Source organism: Notamacropus eugenii, chromosome 3 (genome assembly GCF_028372415.1).
Source record: "Notamacropus eugenii isolate mMacEug1 chromosome 3, mMacEug1.pri_v2, whole genome shotgun sequence".
NCBI lineage: Eukaryota > Metazoa > Chordata > Mammalia > Diprotodontia > Macropodidae > Notamacropus > Notamacropus eugenii.
Genome location: NC_092874.1, coordinates 121,215,821 through 121,235,809, shown reverse-complemented (window position 1 = coordinate 121,235,809; position 19,989 = coordinate 121,215,821). Strand labels below are relative to the sequence as shown.

Genomic DNA, 19,989 nt, shown 5'->3' with positions numbered 1-19,989 from the left:
AGGGGGCAACCAGCCACCCATTCCCACTTTCAGATCAATCTCATTATTAGCGAATTTGGGCAATTGGAAAATCAGGCGTTTTAGGAGCAGGAAGCAAGGAGAAACTGAGGTACGGGGAAATGAGGAAAATTCATTGAGTGGGAATTGTACCTCTGCAGCGGGGGCAGCAGGTCCCAGCCTCCGTCACTTGGAGGACACAGGGCAGTGAAGGGCATTGCACCCTCTTACAGTACACATTCCCAGCCTATGGAAATGAGAGATCAGTCTCTCCCTTTTTCTCCTCATCACTCCCCTCGATGGGGTTTTTGAGAGTCTTCCTGTCTAATTCATCAAATACAACCATATCAGTCCTTTAGGAGAGTTGTGATTAGGGTGGGGCAGCCAAGGTTTTCCCAGGCACCAGACATGATGAGGGGGCCACCTTTTGCCCTTGGTGTGGACCAAAGACTATTATCCCCACACTTCAAGCTCCTCTGTCTTCCTGTGTTCCAGAGGGGCTGGAGAGGAAAGTGGGGTCTGGGAGAAGAGGAGATAATAGGATCATGGGATAACAGAAGGTGGGGAAGGAGAGAGGTGGTCTCTTCTCCCCCCATGACTACACCCCTAGTTGGACTTTCCCTCTTGGGGACTATCTCACCCCATCTTGCCCCTTCCAGCCTCAAGTGAATTTGTCCCAGAGATTGGGATTCCTAATCATAGCTTGACTCCTTACTCTCCAAACCAAAGTGAGTCTGCCCAAAGCTCAGGGTACCTGACAGTAACACTGCTCACAGCTGCCCATTGGACCTTCAAACTTTTCTCCATCCTGGTGTTCATGGCCCTCAAAGCTGCAGCCTATGGGGCAGAAAGAACCTAGATGGAAAGCTGACCCAGCCTGCAACCTTACCCTCTTACCTCTGTCTCCAGCAGAAAAGGGGGATGAGTGAGCATGCGGCTGGGAGGGGGTGAGGAGAGGGCTCACTTTGGCAGCTGGGGCAGGAACAGGGCCCTGGGGTGGGATGAGAGCAGAGAGCTGGTGGGCATGGCTTCTTTAGACACTGCACAGAGCCTGCCTGAGGGAGAAAGAACAGGACCCACTTCTTTAACTTTAACTTCAAGCCCATCCACTCACCGTCTTGTCAAGCTTTCCGCCTTCCACAATGTAAGCCCACATCACATCTTTATCTGGGAACCTTCTGACCCTTCAGCCTTCTCCCCTCAGCCACCAGACCTAGGCTCTAATCGGGCAGTAAACAAGCATTTTTAAATTTTTTTTTTAATTTTAAATTTATTTATTTATTTTAAGTTTTCAACATTCATTTCCACAAAATTTTGAATTCCAAATTTTCTCCCCATCTCTCCCCTCCCCGCACTCCAAAACGCTGAGCATTCTAATTACCCCTACCACCAATCTGCCTTCCCTTCTAACATCCCTCCCTTCCCTTATCCCCATCTTCTCTTTTGTCCTGTAGGGCAAGATAAATTTCTATATCCCATTACCTGTATTTCTTATTTTCTAGTTAAACAAGCATTTATTAAGCGCTGATTATGTGCCAGCCATTCGGCAAAGGGCTAGGGACTCTTATGGGCAGCTAGCACAGGGTTAGAATCAGGAAGACTCATCTTCCTGAGTTCAAATCCCACCTCAGATACTTGTTAGCTGTATGACCCTGGCAAGTCACTTAACCCTGTTTGCCTCAGTTTCTTCATCTGTAAAATTATCTGGGAAAGGAAATGGCAAACTACTCCAGTATTTTTTCCAAGAAAACCCCAAATAGGGTCACAGGGTCAGACACAATTGAAACAACTGAACAACAAAGGGATTCTGAGAAAGGCAAAATCATCCCCTTTCCTTATGGAGCTTACTATGGAATGAGTGAGACAGTGTATAAATCCTGCCTCTTTCTCACTGGGTATTCTCAGGCAGGTACCAACTCTTCTTATGTCTCAGCAGACACTCCTCCCCTCTCCTTGCTCTGAGATCTTCAAGCCACAAAACCCCACTACTACTCAAAAAAGTCTATCTGGAAAGGAATGTGAGATAGCCCACTTGTCTTAAGGGAAGAGTAGCCTCCTAAGCCTGGTGGTACTTACATGGCAGGTACAGTAGGAGCAAGCAGAGTCACTCGGGTCCGGGAAGGTTTCTCCTAGGGCAGCAGTGACCCCATTATAGAAACAACCTAGAGGATAAGGAGTGAAACACGGTGATGGAAGAACCAAAGACAATGAATCAACTGGTATTGTTGGAGTCCCACGGTGTGTTCATCTCAACAGAAATTGAAGGCAAGGTCTTGGCATGCAGCAAATTTACCATCTAGTTGGAGGAGTCAAAAATACACATGAAAATACAGACTCAAGAGCTCAAGCCCAGGCAGAGATGGGAAGGGAAAGATCAGTGTGTGTTGAAGTAATGGGAGAAGACTTAATAGAAGGGGTGGAACTTGAGATGGATCTTGAAGGATGGGGAGGAATTATATAGGCAGAGTGGAAGTGAAAGATATTCCAAGGGAGCAACTATAGGAAGCTGAAATCAGTGTAAATAGAATTACAGAATACTGGGCAAATAATATTGTGAGATCGATGCCCTCCCTACGCCCATCCTTCAGTCATTCAATTCAGTCTGACAAATATTTATGAAGCACTCGTTAAATGATGGGGTCACTTAGGTATTGAATTAGATAAAGCACTAGGCTAGGAATCAGGTTGTTCAAATCCAGCCTTAGACACTTACTGGCTGTATGACCTTTAGCAAATTACTTCATGCTGTTTGCCTCAGCTTTCTCATTTATAAAATGAGCTGGAGAAGGAAATGACAAACTCCTCCAGTATCTTTGCCAAGAAAACCCCAAATGGGGTTATAAAGCATCTGACAAAAGTGAAACAAGTGAATGCAACAACGTTTACCCTCACAGGTTGGGCAGCAGTGCCCAGGCAAGGTGACTGGGTGGCTGCAGCTTGGCTGGTCACAGGGTCTACGGTCACAGGAGACAAACCCCTTGATGCAGGTGCAGTGGTTACATGGCTTTTCTGGCTCTGGGAACTCCTGGCCACTGAGGTATGGCTCCCCCAGGTACTCACAACCTAGGGAGAATCATCGGACAAAGAGGACAATGACATGGAGATGGGAGCTTTTGGGCCTGCCCTGCACCTTGTGCCCTCTTTCAGAGAATCTGAGGTTAACATAACAGCCTCCCTGCCCAGGCAGGGAACTAGAGCAAGAATGAGAGGTAGAGAATTGAACACTGCAATGCCAGCCAGCAACCCTAAATTAAAGCCATCTTCCCCTGGCCCACTCTAAACCTTGAACAGGGGTCAGCGGCCCACTTCTATGAGCATTGTCGAGTACCTTGACAAGACACTTCAGACAGTGAAAGACAAAATGAAATAGTCTCTGCTTCCTAGGAGCTCACCTCCTACTGCAATCATAGTTTAAGTGAGTAAATCTTTACAACAAAGAACTGGAACAGAGAGTTTACCTGGTCCAACCCTACTCAGTTTATATAAACGTGGAGAAGTTGAGAGCCAGGGAGGTCTCCAAAGTCACACAGCTAATAGCTTTGGCCTTTTTGTTACTTTCATGAACACACACACACACACACACACAGTTGTATGTACCTATATATTGATATGTTGTCTCCCTCCTTAGAATGGACATTTCTAAAGGGTAAGAGGTAGATTTTTGCCTTTCTTTGTATCTCTAGCTCTTAGCACAGTTCTTGGCACGTAGTAACAAGTGCTTGCTGACTGACTGACTAATAAGTCACAAAGCTGAGACTGGCCCAAGTTGCCTGCTTCTCAGCTTGATGTGACTTCCTTTACATACTATGATAAGACCCTTCAGATACTCTATCATGATTAAAAAAAAAGTAAGGATGATCCAATTTCCAACAGTTCTCCCAACCCCGTCCTTAGCCAACCCCTCCTCTGCACCCCAGGGGCACTCACCATCACAGACTGGGCAGCAGGAACCTCGGGCAGGGAAGGGGCACTGGGCAGGGGCACAGGATTTTGGCTCACAGGTGATGCTGCCCTCCCAGCAGAGGCAGACTTGACATGGGGACATCGGGGAGGTGAAACGTTCACCATTGTACAGCTCCTTTCCATCATATAAGCAGCCTGAGTAGATGGGAAGAGATGGTCAGAAGAGAACAGTTCCCCCAAAAGACTTCTCAGCTCCCTCCTCCCCCCCCAGATTTTCTTACCTCCCCCTCCCCACACACAGAGGACTATTACCATCACAGGAGGGGCAGCAGTCCCCCTGCAGGGGGTGGGTGCAGAAGGTTCGGGGACAGGGTAGTCTTTGGCAGGAAACTGATCCATTGAGGCAGAGGCATTGGCGACAAGGGTCCCCTGGTGGGGAGAAGTGTTGCTGGTGATGGGCAGAGGGCATCCCAGGAACTGAGCAGTCAGCTGGGGTCACTAAGGGAATGAAACATGGCACAGGGAGAGCTGGGACCCAGAGACATATGTAGAATGGCAGCGTTGGATTTGGAATCAGGGACCACTGTGTCTAGCTGCTTAGTATTGATTCAGCTTGACTTTATCTCTCAGGACCTCAATTCCTTCTGGGATTTAAAGTATCAGGGGGTTGAACTAGATGATCCATAAAGTCCTTTCCGGCTCTAAATCTAAAGCACAATGGAAAAACAACTATATTTGGAGTCGGAGGACTTGAGTTCAAATTCTGACTTTTGCTTATTAACTGTATAAACCGGGATAAGTTGCTTTATCTCTTTGGACCTCAGTTTCCTCATATATAAAGCAAGGAGGTTAGATTAGATGACCTTTACAATTCCTTTCCACTCTAAATCTACAATTCTATGATCCACTTGAGGGCAGCAAGGTAGCACAGTGCATAGAGCCCTGGGCCAGGAGTCAGGAAGACATGAGTTCAAATCCCACCTCAGACGCTAGCTGTGTGACCCTGGGCAAGTCATTTAATCCTATTGGCCTCAGTTTCGTCATCTGTAAAATGATCTGGATGGTGGAGGGTGGGACTGGGTAACCAATGAAGTTGACCTCCCCATGGCTCAGGGCAGCTCCCCACCTCCACCCGTATCTGCCCATCTATGTTCTACTTGCTCATCGCTCCACTTGAGGGGCAGAAGAGGATGGAACATGACCAAAAGAGAACAGAAGAAACAGGAGACATAAGGAAAAATAGTGGAGGTGGTTGGCTCTGTACTTGGACACTGTGGACAACATTCTCCAGGAGGAAGGAAAGGTTCTGGGCAAGGCAGTGGAGGGCACCGTCGGGTCAGGCACTGCACATTCCCATTCTGTGAACAGAGAGACAAGACAAACAGACAGATGGACACCCCCTGGCCCTCCCTTCTTCTAGGAATTTTTCTAGCTTCAGTTGAGGCCCGTTCAAAGGGGCAGAGTATGGAGAGGGGGCTGCCTGAGCTTCCTCCAAAGACTCTCTCCACTGCCTTCCTCCCCACCTCCTAACTTGGTGCTAATGAGGACCCCCATTCCTTCCCTACGTCCCCAGGGCCCAGACTCACAATACAATGGCAGACCCTGCACCGATCTGTAGGATGGGGGAAGTCGGCTCCATTGAGATATTCTTTCCCCCCAAAATCACAGCCTGGGGGAGCATCAAAGGGTTAAATGGAGACTTCCCATACTTCTCTAATCTGCCATGGCTCTCTACCATCTTTTGGTTTCTTCAGAGAGCCTTCTGAAACCTCTCCATCTCCCCCAAACTTCTCCATGCCCCTGGGCAGCTTCTGAAGGGCCCTGTCAGATCCTGGGAGATCCCTCACCCTGCTCAGTTTCTAATCCCACTGCCCCTCCCACACCTCACCATTGCATTTGCTCTTGCAGCAGGAGCCAGTCAGTGGGTGGGCACAGGGGGCCCTTGGGCAAGCACGCAGCTTGCAGCGGACCCAGCCTCCCTGGCACTGGCATTCTTGGCAGGGATCCTGGGAGTGAGGGAAACTCTCACCATCCACAAATACCTGATTCTCCAGTAGACAGTCTGTCCCACAGGTCAGGGTGAAGAATGGGGAGGGGACACAAGAGACACAGGAGAGATGTTGAGAGAGTCAAGGAGAGAACATGACTGACTCCTTTTCATCCACAGTTAATCAACAAGCCTTTATTAAGTACTTGCTATGTTTCAGGCACTGTGCTAAGAACTGGCCATACAAAGAAAGGCAAAATCAGTCCCTACCAAGGGGCTCACATTCTAATGAGGGAGACATGCCAACAACCATGAAAATACAAGATATATACAGAGAAAACAGGTAATCACAGAGGGAAGGGCCTAGCAGTAGGAGCTTGGAGGTATCACAGGAGGTATCACAGGAGGAAGATGTCCCCACATCCTGGATGTTTATATTCCTATTTACCAATTCAATCCAACCCAATCCAATACCAGAGATAGTTGTTTAGGTCCTCCTTAGTAGAGGGCACTGTACCAGTTTGGGTCAGGGATAATATGGGTGTGATAACTATGGAAGAGAGCTACATTCATGTTCCTAGGGATATAAATATATGTTATAAACATATGTGTGTGTCCATCAGAGCCAAAATAAGACATTTTTTTTTATGGTGTGGCAGAAGAGAAGCCTGATTAAAGATGCAGTAAAGCTGGACAGGAGGACAATCTTGACCCTTCTTGGGAAAGAAGGAAAAGATAAAAAGATGTGGCAGTGATAGCACCCTGAGAGTGTGTGTACCCCAATGTAGCAGAGACTGAGGGAAAAGCAGTGCCCTGGGAGCAAATTCCTGTCCACCCCCAAAGTAGTTTCAGCTCTTGTGTACATAAAAACATTTGTAGGAGTGAGGTTGAGGGGGAGGATGAGTGACAGAGGGCTGCACCAATGGATGGCTAGATGCTGAGGATAGGAGAGGATAGCCTACATCCCTGCTGTCCCCGTACTCCTCTCCTATCTTTGGAGACCTGGGAAATTCATTGGGCTGAAAAGGATTGGAAAGCCTGGGCTCACCAAGAGGAGAGAACATGCAAGATGGAAAAGGTTTGCAAAGGGATGTTCAGGTGAGCAGGATAGCTCCAGCGAATACAGGGGGAGGGAGCAGGGCAGCTGGGCTAACCTGGATTTAGGGGGAGGCGGTGGGTGGGGAAGGCTGGTCCAGGCAGGTAGTCACCGTGTACGTACCTGGACAGTTAGGGCAGCACTGGCCTGGTCCTTTCTGGGGTGTGCCACAGGCTGTGGGTGGGCAGTCAGTCAGGGAGCACAGGACTGTCCCATTCTGGGAGGAAAGAGAATAGAGAAAGTCTTAGGAAAGGGAAAGATCCCGCCCTTACAAAAATAGTTTTAATGGCACCGGTTTTTGAAGAGTCAAGAATTCTTGTTACAGAGGAGAAGGACTAAAGACACGGAAAAAAGCAGGCGTTGCTAGACATGGCTGATGGTTTTTATAAAACTGAACATCTTTGTTACCATGAAGGGCTCTATTTGGGGGGGCAGGAGGGGGGAAGACTGGGGGTACAAGAAAGAAACAAGCATTTATTAAGCACCTACTAGGTGCCAGGCACTGTACTAAGTGTTTTAAATATCATCTCATTTGATGCTCACAGCATTAGGAGGTGTTAGTATTACCTCCATTTTACAGATGAGGAAACTGAGGCAGGCATCAGTTAAATGATTTGCCCAAGGTCACACAGCTAGTAAAAGTCTGAGTTCTGATTGGAAGGTGGTGAACTAGTGGGAAGTGACAGAATTTTTTTTTTTAACAGCGACAATAAAACTTTTTTTTAAAGGCAGCAGAGGGAAAATCCCTTCCCATGGTGGTTGTTTCATCTCATATACAAATATAGGCTTTGCATCAGCTGGCAACATTAGTGGGAAGTACCTGACAGTGGCAGGTGTGGCACGGGCGGCTGGGGTCTGTGAAGTTCTGCCCGTTGGCATAGACGTGTCCCTGGTAGGTACAGCTCTCACACCCAGGGCAGCAGGCACCTGGGAAGGGCTGGGTGAGCGAGGCCAGAGCCGAGGAAGGGGAAGGAAGGGCATCTCTTGGAGAAGCTGGGTCATCTGGGGGGACTTGAACAGTGGATCAGGAGCCCCGGCTTGAAAAGAGGATATTACTGCACCCCTAGGGGCAGGATCTGGGGAGCAGGGCACTCACCAGGGGACAGGGTGGGATGCTGGCAGGGAGGCGGCTTGCAGGGCACAGCCCCACACACGGGAACCCCCTGTTGGCAGGAGCAGGTCGTGCAGGGCTGACCATCAGGCTCCCACTGGACCCCCTCAGCAAATTCCTGTCCAGTGAGCACACACACTGCATGGATACACAGAGTAGGAACCGTGTCCATCACCATGGTAATGAGGGGATGCTACACACATATGCACACTTGCGCACACACACCTGATTTGCCATGATGAAAGAACTTTCTTACTTTGGGTGGATATTGTCCACCAATCTGCCTTGCATGTGAGGGGTTTGTGATAGCATCAGCTATGAAATCACACAGCTGGAAGACACTTCGAAGAAGATCTAGTCCAATCTTCTCTTGTAAAGTCATAACTGGTCTCTATGAGTTCAGTCCCCTTTCTACTGAAACACCCTGCCTCCAATTATAACCTGGGATTCTAGAAGACCGCTGTTCCGCAGGTGCTTGAGAAAGGAGCAGTAATGAGAAGGAGGTGAAGTTAACAGTTCAGGCCATGAAAATGTGTGAGCAGTTCATTGGGTTCAATGGAGTTCATCACCTCAGGGGAGGCAATGGAGGAGAGAAGAGAAGAGAGGAGAGGAGAGGAGAAGCCCCTTACCTACCCCTAGACCAGAAAACAATGTAGTGAGAGATTCCAAAGAGGGTTCAGATTTTATAATGAGAAAGCCACTTAGGATCTGGCAGTGAGCAGTCATACTTTGGAAGGCTCAAAACATCCACTATTGGCCAGGATGAGGGAAGCAGTGTGGTCCAGTAGGGATAGCCCTGGATTTGGGGTCAGAAGAGCTAGGTCACTTACTACGCTGGGCAAGTTATTTCACTTAAGTCTCAATTTCCTCATTTGTAAAATGAGAAGTTTGGAATAGATGAGGTCTAAAGTTCTTTCCAGTCCTGATTCCAATGATCCCACTAGGTTAAGATGCTAATTAGAACTAGAGGTGAAAAGCTGAGTTTTCCCTAAAGGTAGAACCAGTGCCACTAATAATAATTGCTAATATTTATTATAACCTGGAAGGGTAGCTAGGTGGTGTACTGGATAGAGTGCTGGGCCTGGAATCAGGAAAACTCATTTCCCCAAGTTCAAATCTGACCTGAGACACTTACTAGCTGGGTGACCTGGGGCAAGTCACTAAACCCTGTGTGCCTCAGTTTCCTGTCAAATGAGCTGGAGAAGGAAATGGCAGATCACTCCAGTATCTTTGCCAAGAAAACCCCAAATGGGGTCAAAAAGAGTCAGACATGAATTAAAATGACTGCTTAGTAGCATTACAACCAGGGCTTCTGGGCATACCAAGTTCTAACATGGAGACACCATTGAGGGGCCTTTTGAGCAAGCTTGGTTTGCCTAGCATGGAGCTCTCTTGTTCCCTACTCCCTACTACATGAGTAAGGGAAGCCTCCTTTAATCGACTGTCTTTACCCTTAAACCTGGCAAGACTGAGCCATTGGCTCTCTTTTCCACCATGTTTGAGCTGAGATCCTTGTGACAAGTCCTATCTGTTCCACCTGCATGGAAGTCATGCACTGAACCTTTGAGAAAGGAAAGAAAGTCCTTCCCCTGCTCCCTGTCTTCTATTCCAGCTTTGAGAAATGGGTCAGTTAAAAAGAACTTCAAGATTTGTGAAGCAACTTACATATATCACCTCATTTGATCTTCACAACCCTGTGAAGTTGGCGTTACTATTATCCCCATTTTGTAGATGAGGAAATAAACCTTAAGTGATTTGCCCAGACTCACACAGCTAGTTAATGGCTATGACTGGATTTGATCTTAGGGTCATCCTGACTTCAGGACCAGAACTTCATCTCCTACAGCACCAAGCCTGCCTCACTGGGAAATGTGTTTCAAAAAACTTAACCCAACCCAAACAAAGCAAGATCTGATGTGAGAGGCCCTCCACCAGCAACTCCAAGAAGGAGCTTGGTGTACTAGCTAGGGCATTGAACTTAGAGTCAGGAGGACCTGGGTTAAATCCTGCCTCACACTCTGTATGACCCTGACCAAGTCACTTAGCCACTCTGTGCCTCAGTTTCCTCATCTGTAAAATGAGGGAATTAGGCTCAGTGGCCTGTGAGGTCCCTTCAAACTCTATAGCTGTGATCTATAGGTACCTGAAAAGGTATAGATATATATATAGAAATTTTATGAATAATTATATATGTATGTATGTATGTATATATGTGTATATATACATATATAGAAATTAAAGGTACTTGAAAAGATATAGATACAAAAATTTTATGGATAAAAATTATATATATACATATGTGTGTGTATGTGTATACATATATAAAAATAAAAGGTATAGATATGGAAATAGATATAGATATAAAGATTTTATGTATAAATAATTTTATATGTGTATGTGTGTGTATGTGTGTGTATATACATATATAGAAATAAAAGGTACTTGAAAAGGTATAGATATAAATACAGAAATAGATATAGACACAGAAATTTTACGTATAAATAATTTTATATATGTGTGTGTGCATACCTTCCAAAGCAGGAAGTTGTGAAAAACCCAAGCAGGAACCCTGAGGGCCAGAAAGGGCAGGCCCTCCTCGGCCAGGGCTGAGCTGATGAAGAGCCATAGGAGTGAGAATGCTCTCAGGCCACACCATCTAAGCTAATCTGTGGATAAGCAGATTGACTTAGAAAAAAGATTTCTGCCCTCTACAAATAAGCTCATCCATTCTATTATCCTTTTGTACTTTGTTTGATTTTAGTATTTCCTTACTCCTATGTCTAGCACAGCGTCTGACACATAGTAGGAAGGTAACACATTTACTAAAGCACCTACTATGTGCTAGGGACTGTGCTAAGTGCTTTATAAATACTATCTTATCCTCATAACAACCTGGGAGGTAGGTGCTTTCATTATCCTCATTCTACAGTTGAGAAAACTGAGGCAGACAGAGGTTGGGTGACTTTTCCACAGTCATACAACTAATAAGTGTCTGAAGCTAGAATGGAATTCAGGTCTTTTTGACTCCAAGCCCAGCACTTTCTATCCACTGCCAAATAGATGAGCTGGAGGTTCCCTGTAGAAAGAGAATCACCCAGTCTCCATCCACAGAGAGGGCCCAGGCTTGGTTGAGAAGGGATGGAGGCTAATAGGCAGAGGCTCTCACCTTGGCAGCTTGGGCAGCAGTGTCCAGGCCTTGAGACTGGGTTGGAACAGGGGCTAGGTGGGCATTGCATGGGCACACAGTGAACCAGGCTCCTCTATAACACATAAAGAGGTGAGGCACAAACAGGCAGAGGGTGATGGAATCCTAGGACCAGAGATTTAGAGAGGGAAGAGACCTGGAGGGCCTTCGAGCCTACCCCGCTCATTTTACAGATGGAGAAACTGAGGCCCAGAGAGGTTAAGTGATTTGGCAAGGCAGGCCAGAGGTGCTCAGAGAAGTGGGTATGGGGGCAGAAGCTTATCAGAGCAGGAAGGAGGAGCTTGGAGGCACAGAGTCGACCTCCTACCTCCAGACACATGGGTAAGGGTGGGCACAAGGCAGCATGGGAGGGGAAAAACATGGATCCTAAGGCATGGTGGTAAAATCTCAAAAAGGAACATAAAAGCACACAAGCTTCCCACCCTCTGGCTCAGGAACAGAGCTGAAGACAGCAGGTGTATGTGGTGGGGCTCAGGGGGGCAGGAAGCCCTCACTCACCAGACAGGTGCATCTAAGGCAAGGGTTGGAACTGGAGGGGAAGACTGCCCCCTCCTCATAATACAGATCCTCATATTCACAGCCTGGGGAAAAGGGAGGGCAGCTCAGAATCTCTCTCAAGGGCCAACTTGAAGCAAGGGAAGGGAGGGAAGGAGAGGAGGAAACATGGAGAGGGGAAGATATTAGCAGGAAGGGAGGTCCTGGGCAAGAGGAAATGTGTATGGGGGAGGAGAGTGGGAGAGCACCCTGAATGATGCACAGGCCTTGGGGTCTGTATGGGGAGTAGGGAAGGCAGATTGTTTGGTTTTTTTCTTGGTTGGGCATTGGAATAATTGCAGGAAGCCTGAGCTTCCTGGCATGATGAAGATGGGGGGTCTGGGGTACCCTAGGACAGGGGTGGGGAACCTGCAGCCTTGAAGCCATGTGGCCCTCTAGGTCCTCAAGTGAGGACCTTGAGGCTGCAGGTGAAGTTTGGATTCAGTTACAGGGCTGCACTTGAGGGCCTTGAGGCTACAGATTCCCCACCCCTGCCCTAGGGGCAGTGAGTTCCCAGTCTAGTGAGTAAGGACACCTCTCTGGAAGCAAGGTTGCTACCATGTGGGAGAGGGAGGGCCAAGGAGGTTACCTGGCCGACAGACTGGACAGCACTGCCCTGGTAGGGTGTAACTCTCTAGGCAGCGGAGCTCTGGGCATAAGGCCTCCATGCACTGAACAGTCCCATCCTGTGGGGAGAAGAGGAAGTCCTATTCTCTGGCCTCCTCAATAGCCCTCTTTCTGCACCCCCCCATAAAAAAAGTTTTAGACTCTCCAGTAGGTGCAACTAACCCAAGTCCCCTCCTCTGCAGATATCTCCTCATTACCTATCAGCTGTAGCAGCCTCAGGAACCACACCTTGGCCAGTTCAGGGCCAGATCTTTTACCTGACATCTGCAGCTGATACAGGGCTCTGGATACCACGTTTCTCCAGTTTTTCGGTCCCCAGGGCAGATTACATAGCCTCCAGATTCTTAGACCAAATATACAGAAGGAATGAGCAAAGCGTGGGGACCTCTGTTTCCATGCACATTAGTATGTGTTTACCTCCCTCCCCACAAGGAGTGCGTTCCTCAGAAATGCTATCCATCTGTTCATTTGTTCATTCTTTCATTCTCTTCCTTGGACATCTGTCCATTCTTGTGGCCTTGGTATCTCCGTTCAAATATGACTTCTTGTCTTTATCTTCAACCCTGTCCTCCCTCCTCAGATCCAGGCTCCCTTCCCAACAGTCTGCTGGACATTTTCCCTGGAATAACCTGTCAGCACCTGCAATCCAAGCTGTCTAAAAGCAGTCCCTGGTCATTAACACTGCACTTTTGATGTCAAACTCTGACCTCGGGCCATGGCAAGGTGGTAAGATATACTTTAAAAAAATAATAAATTGCATATAACAGAATACCCCAGTTTTCTATACAATCCTCTTTCTTGTTCTTTCTGTGTTGAAATGTTGGTGTTTGTGGGTGATCATTAAAGTTGACAGTGGGACAAGATGTGTAAGTTGAATGCTCCCACATACCCTGGGCATCCTGAGTGAGATGCCAGGGCCCAAGGAGGACTTGGAAAAGAGTGGCCAGGACAGTGACTGACCTGGCTCACAGCTTGGGCAGCATCTCCTAGGGTCTAGGCAGGGCCTCCATGAACAGAGCGGCTGGCTGCATGTCACCTTTCCTTCCTGTGGGGCAGAGGAGGAATGAACATTGGGCAACTGCCTCCAGAGAACAAAGAACCCAAATGCAATAACCCCACCCCTCCCAGGTGGGAGTAGGGGCCAGAGGAAGAAGGAGCAACTCGGCCTCATCATGGTGGCATCTCTGTCTCCCAAAAGCAGAGAGAAGCCTTTGGTTCATCTACTTTAATCTCAACCTTCTGGCATGTTGGCCATTCAGGGTCCCACTAACTGTTCTCCTGGACATACAGATCGAGGGCTGTCCCTGAGAGGGGAGGGATGAGGAAGAACAGATGTGAGAAAGATGAGGGAGAAAGACAGGTATGTATGTGTGAAGGCCAGGTGACAGAAAACACCAGGGCTTACCAGACAGTGACAGGTGGTGCAGGCATCTGGAGAGAAGGTCTCCCCACTGCTATAGGCCTGGCCTCCATGGCTGCATCCTGACCCCAAACACAGAACAGTCATTGTGGGGGACTCCAGTCCCTAAGATCCCAGCCTCTGAGGTCCACAAGCCAAAAGGTAGTGTTAGAGTTGCCCCCACTTCCCACCATTTCTCAGGTTAGCTGTAGAACTCACCAAGACAGTGGGCCACATCCCTGATGGGAGAACACTGAACCACCCCCTCCAGGCAGACACAGGACGTACAGGCATCTGGCTCCCACTGGGCTCCCTCTGGCCACTCCTGCCCCTGCCAGGTGCAAGGGGGCCTGTGGCATTCACAGGTCTCAAGATGCTTCACCCTGGTCTGCAGGTCCAGGTTCTGGAAGAAAGGAGATAATGCACATGCTCATCTGGATCATGTCAACCCCCTCTTCTCACCTCCTCACTCTCATGGAGCCCCTGTTATACTAGAATGGGGACATCATTTTTAGGGCAAAATTAAATAGGAAATCATAGAGCTAGAAAGATCTATCTGATGCCATAACCAACTATAATTCCAGGAGTCTGATGATGAAGCTGGCTACCCTTCCCCCAACAGAGAGGTGATAGGCTCAGGGTGCAGAATGGGGCATGCTTTTGGATAAGGCCAGTGTGAAAATTTGTTTTGCTTAACTATGCATATTTGTAACAAGGATTTTGTTTTTTCTTTTCTTTTTTCAGTGGGGGTGATGTAGGAGAGAGATAAACACTTGTTCATTCTAGAAATTAAAACAAAAAGACTTCACAAGCCTCAGAATCATTGGACTATATTCTTGCTATCACCAGCATTAACCTAGGCATAGTTCTTTAGATTCTGAAACTCTGCTGGGCAGGACCTCAACAGATCATGAGCTCTTATTCTCTTCTGTTAGCCAGATGAATAGTGACAGGCAGAAAAAATTAGGTTTGGAGCTCCAAGGGACCTTAGAGGCCATCAGATACAATCCCCTCATTTTACAGCTGAGGAAACCAAAGTTAAGTGACTTACCCAAGGTCACATAGCTAATAAGTGTCTGAGGCAAGATTTGAAAAGAGACAAGCTATCTCAGTGGATAGTGCAGTGGGTCTGAAGTCAGGAAGATAGGAATTCAAATCCAGCCTCAGACACTCACTCACTAGTTGTGTGACTCTGGGCAAGTCACTTAACCTCTCTTTGGCATAATTCACTAGAGAAGGGAATGGCAAACCACTCCAGTATCTTTGCCAAGAAAACCTCTTGGACAGCACTGGTAAATGCTATGGTCCACAAAGAGTCAGACACAACTCAACAATAATCTAGGATTTCTTGGACCATTAATTTAGGGGCTAGTTCTTATTACAAAAGAATTCACTGTAAGATTCTTTTAAATCTCTGCTAACTTCAACTAAGAAATCCTTCAGTTTTCTCTAAGCTAAACAACCTCATTTCTATTTGCTTTTAATCCAAAAACCTAATTTCCCCCTGAGGTCATTGAGTCATGGAAAGAACACTGGATTTGGTCAGAGGACCTGGGTTTAAATCCCAATTTGCTGCTTTTACTCCCTGTGTGACCTGGGCAAGAACTTGTTTAGCCTTTCTGGGACTCAGTTTCCTTCTCTGTAAAATGAGGAAAGTAATATGAGAAGATCTCCACAGTCCCTTCCATCTCTAAAGCTATGCTCATTGTCCTTCTGGGAGCCCTCTCCCATGTTTACCCGTGCCCACCTCCCCTCATCTGGCCCCTGGAGCCATGTTCCCTCACTGCCCCACATCTCCAAGGCCCCATTCCTACCTGTTTCCGGAGTTCTGCCACCATGGCTCCCAACTCCCCTAGCTGCTGGTTCGCCTTTTGTAGTTGTTCTTCCAAAGACCCACAGAGAACAGCTGGATCAACAGCTTCCTGCCACTGGTAGTGACCAATGTCATCGAGGCTGGCTGCCTGACCTGGGTCCAGGGCTGCAGTGTCAACAGGAGCAGGATGGGTAGGGAAAACAGAATCGAAAAGACCTGGGTAGAGCTTGGTGGGTCAGTTCTCACCCCAGAGTGAGGAGGGGAGAGAGAGGACAGTTATTTGCCTTCCTCTGGGTCCCCACACTGCCAGCAGTCCAGAAAGGTGGACGCTCTGACAGGACTGCTCTGGGTCTGGAGTCAGTAGATTTATCTTTGAACCCTCATTCTTCTGCCAACTAGATGAATGACTTTGGCCAAATCGTCACCATTTCCCCAGCCCCTGGGCTGTCAAAAGTAGACATGTGAAGAAGAAGCAGAAGAGAATGAGAGGCCAGGTTCCTGGGACACATCAAGATTCAGGGTTAGCTACGACCTCTGACTGAGGCCCCAAGGCTATGGGTGGGTGTCCCAGCCTTGGGGGTCTGGCAAGCAAGGGATGACAGAGCCTAGTCAATGCTTCTTTTATTGTTCCAAGGCTACAAGTAAGAAAGCAAAGGGTAGCCTGGTCCCATCAGTTCCAAGGTTAGTAGAAGTAAGAAAGCAGGTGGTAGCCTGGTACTATCACCTAGATACTGTTTGTTCCGGGCCTTCAAAGCAGCCCAAGTAGTGACTACTTGTGCCAATAGGCCAAGCTTCACAACCTCAGCCTAGTACCCTGATGCCTTTACAGCTGGAGCCCTATGGTGGAAAGGTCTTAGAAAGTCTATGCCTTACCCTTTGACCCAGCAATATCGCTTCTGGGACTCTATCGCAAAGAGATCATAGAAATGGGAAAGGGTCCCACATGTACAAAAATATTTATAGCAGCTCTCTTTGTGGTGGCCAAGAACTGGAAATTGAGGGGATGCCCATCAATTGGGGAATGGCTGAGGAAGTTGTGGTATATGAATGTAATGGAATATTACTGTGCTTTAAGAAATGATGAGTAGTAGGATTTCAGAGAGACCTGGAAGGACCTGTGTGAACTGATGCTGAGTAAAAGGAGCAGAACCAGGAGAACTTTGTACACAGCAGCAACTACAACGTGTGAGGAATTTTTCTGGTAGACTCAGTACTTCATTGAAATGTGTGGACTTAAAAAATTTCCAGTGGACTCTTGAGGTAAAACGTTATCCACATCCAGAGAAAGAACTATGGAATTGGATCACAGATAGAAACAGACCATTATCTTTTGTATTTTGTTTTGTTTTGTGGTTTCTCCCATTCATTTTAATTATTCTATGCAACATACATTTAATAGGAATGTATGTGCAGAACCTCTATAAGATTGTAAGCCATCTCAGGGAGGGAGTGGGGAGGGAGGGGGAAGGATGGGGAGGGAGTGGAAAAAAATCTAAGATATATGGAAGTCATTGTTGAACACTGAAAACAAATAAAATAATTCAATTTAAAAAAAGAAAAAAAAAGTCTATGCCTAGGGCTCAGGCTGGAGGATAGGAGAAGGTATCCAGAATTCCCATTGCCAGGCAGGAATCCCTGGTTCAGGCCCCAGTATCTGCCTCCCTTGGCATTCCTAACCTGGGAAGTGGTGTTCAGAGCCTCCTACCGCTTCAGAACTAGAAAGCTGGCAGAAAGGGGAATCACCCCTAAGGGAGGCTCTAAGTCTCTCATCTGCATCCCACTTCCCCCTTACCCTCATCCTCAGGCTCCTCTTCTGGGGTCCAGTTGATAAAGAGGACAATAAATCAGTTAATCCACAAGCATTTATTAAGTATCTACTATGTGCACTGACGATACAAAAAGGGAAAAAACTGCCAGGCCTAGAGGCGTGAGGGCTACCCGAGTCTTACCTTACCTATCCCAGGTCTTCGGCTGGCCAAACCGGATAAACATATGAGAGAAGAGACTTTCCAGAGTCGAACAAGGGTTAGGCTTTATTCAGGGTCTTGGTTACATGTGCAGGGGGAACTCTTCCTTAGGAGAGAGGGGAATCTCCCAAGGAGGCAAAGATCTTACAGTAAGAGATTGGAAACGGAAGTGGAAGTGGGAAGAGAGGGGAGAGGGAAGAGTGAAGAGAGGAGAGAAGGAAGAGGAGCCTTCTGTCCTGTAAGGGTCCCTCAGGGCTAAGAGTGCCTTCAGGCTTTCCTGACCCTACTTAAGCTCTCCGGCCGCATAGTTTGCACCTGAATACCGTGCCAGTTAGATAACAATAGGTGTGCTCAGATCTGGGCCAATCTCGAGGGCGGGGATGCTCTCTCCCAGCACTTTTCTCACGGGAAGAGGCGGAAATGCACGAGATAGCTGGGTCTCACACCTCAATTCCCTGCTGTTCCCTGGGGGGCCTCATGAGAACTCTAAGGTTTAGAAGTCCTCACCTTTACCCGCCCGAGACTATCCACATGGAACTGAGCTTACACCCCCAACAAAAAATGAAACCATCCTTTCCCTCAAAGAGCTTGGGGCAACAATATATATTCATATGAGTAAATGCAAAATATATACAAGAAAAATTGGGGGGAGGCTCTGATAGCTGGGGATCAGAAAAGGCTTCATGTCGAGGTGGTAAAGAAGCTAGAAGATTCTGAGGTATAGGTGAAGAGGGAGTTCACCCCAGACACAGGGGAATGTGTGGACAAAGGCACCCAGGCCAACATGGAATGTGGGGAGAAAGACAGCAAGAAGGCCAGTTTGATGAGAAAATGAAAAGGGTCTTGGCATTGGGGCCTTCTGTTCACCTTCAGTTCCAGTGCCCATCCTTTCCTCTTCTCCATAAACCTTTGTTAACCTCAGTGACCAGACTCTTCTCCGAACTAAGCATCCCCTCTTCTCCAAGACTCCACCCTCAACCACAACCCCTCCTTCCATGATACCACCTCAGACCCTGAAATCTCCTTGTAGACCCTGACTCTGATTCATAGAGATACAGAATGGTTGGGGGGATAGAGGGAGCCTGGGAGGTCATACAGATAAAAACTTGAGTGAAACTCAAGTGTCTCAGGCTTGGGGAGACCCTACACAGATAAAGCCTAGTCAAAGTGCCTTGGTCTCTCCTCCCCTCTTAATTTTCTTGCCTCTCCCTACTCTTTCCTCCACCAGATCTCATCTCTTCTCTCTTCTCCTCGGTCTATGTCTCTGTCTCTCCTTGTCCCCCTCCCCCCTCTCTCACAGTCTCTGCCTCCTACCCCCAGCCCCCATCCCAGGGGAGGAAGAACACAAAGGCATTAGATAGCAACTAGAGCTGCCTCTTCCTCCCCCACTCCCTTTCTCCAGGCTTAGAATAATTAACTTCAGATCCACAGACTCCAAGGCAGCTTCCAGCCCTGTGCTGCTCTCTGACTTCTCTTCAGGCCTTGACTGTATGCCCCCTCCCACCTTCCCACTCTTTCCCAGACTCAGCCTTCCCAACAGTCCTTTTCTCCCTTCCCTGCTCTGAACTCCCCTCCCCAACCCCCCAAAAGGCAGACCCAGAACAGAGCCTAGGAGAAGGCAGAGCCAGAGCAGTGAGTCCCAGCCCTTTCCCCCTATGGAGCAGAGGGGCCCAGGCAGCCTCCCACCTCCAGCCTGGAAACCCAGCTGGGTCTTACTGTTGTTTGCCTCGGTCAGTGCTGGTTCCTGCTTGGGTAGTGTCAGAGGCAGCAGGAACAGGAGGAGACCCCAGGGGCCTCCTGGAAGGGCCATGCTCCTCTCCCCAGCGCTGCTCTAAGTTAGAAAGCTAAAGTCAGCTCTCCAGGATTCCGGGAGAGAGCCAGGGGGTGGGTGTCTGAGGGAGGCGGATGGGGAGACTGGGGCCAGCCAGGGGGCGGATGGGGAAGGAAACATTAAGGCTGCCTCTCCTGCCTTTGTTCCAATAGCCTAGTGTCCCTCCTCCTCTTGTTCTGCTCAGAGAGCTTGGGACAGTGGAAAAGTACAAGGAAGCCCTAAGAGACAAGAATGAGGGCACAAGGCCTCCCTCAAACAGTGGCTACCTCTGGGACCCTGAGCCTCAATCCCTTCTTGTGTAAAATTTGGAGTCTGAGGTCCCTTCCAGTACTAAATCTATGACCCCCTCCCAACTCTATCCCCCTCATCTCGCCCCATTGCAGCTCTTTCTTCACAACTCCCCTTAGTCTCCAGCCCCTAGAACAGGGGTGGGGAACCTGTGGTCTCGAGGCCACATGTGGTCCTCTAGGTCCTTAAGTGCAGTCATTTGATGGAATCTTTTGATCAGAAAAGGCTTCA

General features: G+C 48.1%; 1 protein-coding gene across 4 annotated transcripts in view; it reads right to left on the bottom strand.

Annotated features, from left to right (window-relative positions):
* The window catches only part of KCP (kielin cysteine rich BMP regulator), a 32,483-nt gene extending 12,938 nt beyond the window's left edge, over positions 1 to 19,545 (bottom strand). For 2 of the 4 annotated variants that reach the window (XM_072652795.1, XM_072652796.1), the window contains exons 1-22: positions 19,356 to 19,545; positions 15,674 to 15,837; positions 14,079 to 14,262; positions 13,866 to 13,942; positions 13,421 to 13,505; positions 12,718 to 12,803; positions 12,423 to 12,519; positions 11,798 to 11,880; positions 11,261 to 11,354; positions 8,080 to 8,232; positions 7,804 to 7,910; positions 7,107 to 7,200; positions 5,789 to 5,962; positions 5,487 to 5,569; positions 5,165 to 5,258; positions 4,213 to 4,398; positions 3,925 to 4,095; positions 2,884 to 3,060; positions 2,074 to 2,159; positions 962 to 1,052; positions 752 to 834; positions 151 to 244 (exon numbers count right to left, since the gene is read on the bottom strand). In XM_072652795.1, the coding sequence (XP_072508896.1) occupies positions 151 to 244; positions 752 to 834; positions 962 to 1,052; positions 2,074 to 2,159; positions 2,884 to 3,060; positions 3,925 to 4,095; positions 4,213 to 4,398; positions 5,165 to 5,258; positions 5,487 to 5,569; positions 5,789 to 5,962; positions 7,107 to 7,200; positions 7,804 to 7,910; positions 8,080 to 8,232; positions 11,261 to 11,354; positions 11,798 to 11,880; positions 12,423 to 12,519; positions 12,718 to 12,803; positions 13,421 to 13,505; positions 13,866 to 13,942; positions 14,079 to 14,262; positions 15,674 to 15,837; positions 19,356 to 19,449 (2,557 nt within the window). In that variant the 5' untranslated portion in view covers positions 19,450 to 19,545. Of the gene's footprint in view, positions 1 to 150; positions 245 to 751; positions 835 to 961; positions 1,053 to 2,073; positions 2,160 to 2,883; positions 3,061 to 3,924; positions 4,096 to 4,212; positions 4,399 to 5,164; positions 5,259 to 5,486; positions 5,570 to 5,788; positions 5,963 to 7,106; positions 7,201 to 7,803; positions 7,921 to 8,079; positions 8,233 to 10,623; positions 10,761 to 11,260; positions 11,756 to 11,797; positions 11,881 to 12,422; positions 12,520 to 12,717; positions 12,804 to 13,420; positions 13,506 to 13,865; positions 13,943 to 14,078; positions 14,263 to 15,673; positions 15,838 to 19,355 lie in introns of those variants that run through there. The other 2 variants (XM_072652798.1, XM_072652799.1) reach the window with 2 other exon arrangements.
* Between the last annotated feature and the right edge of the window lie 444 nt (positions 19,546 to 19,989).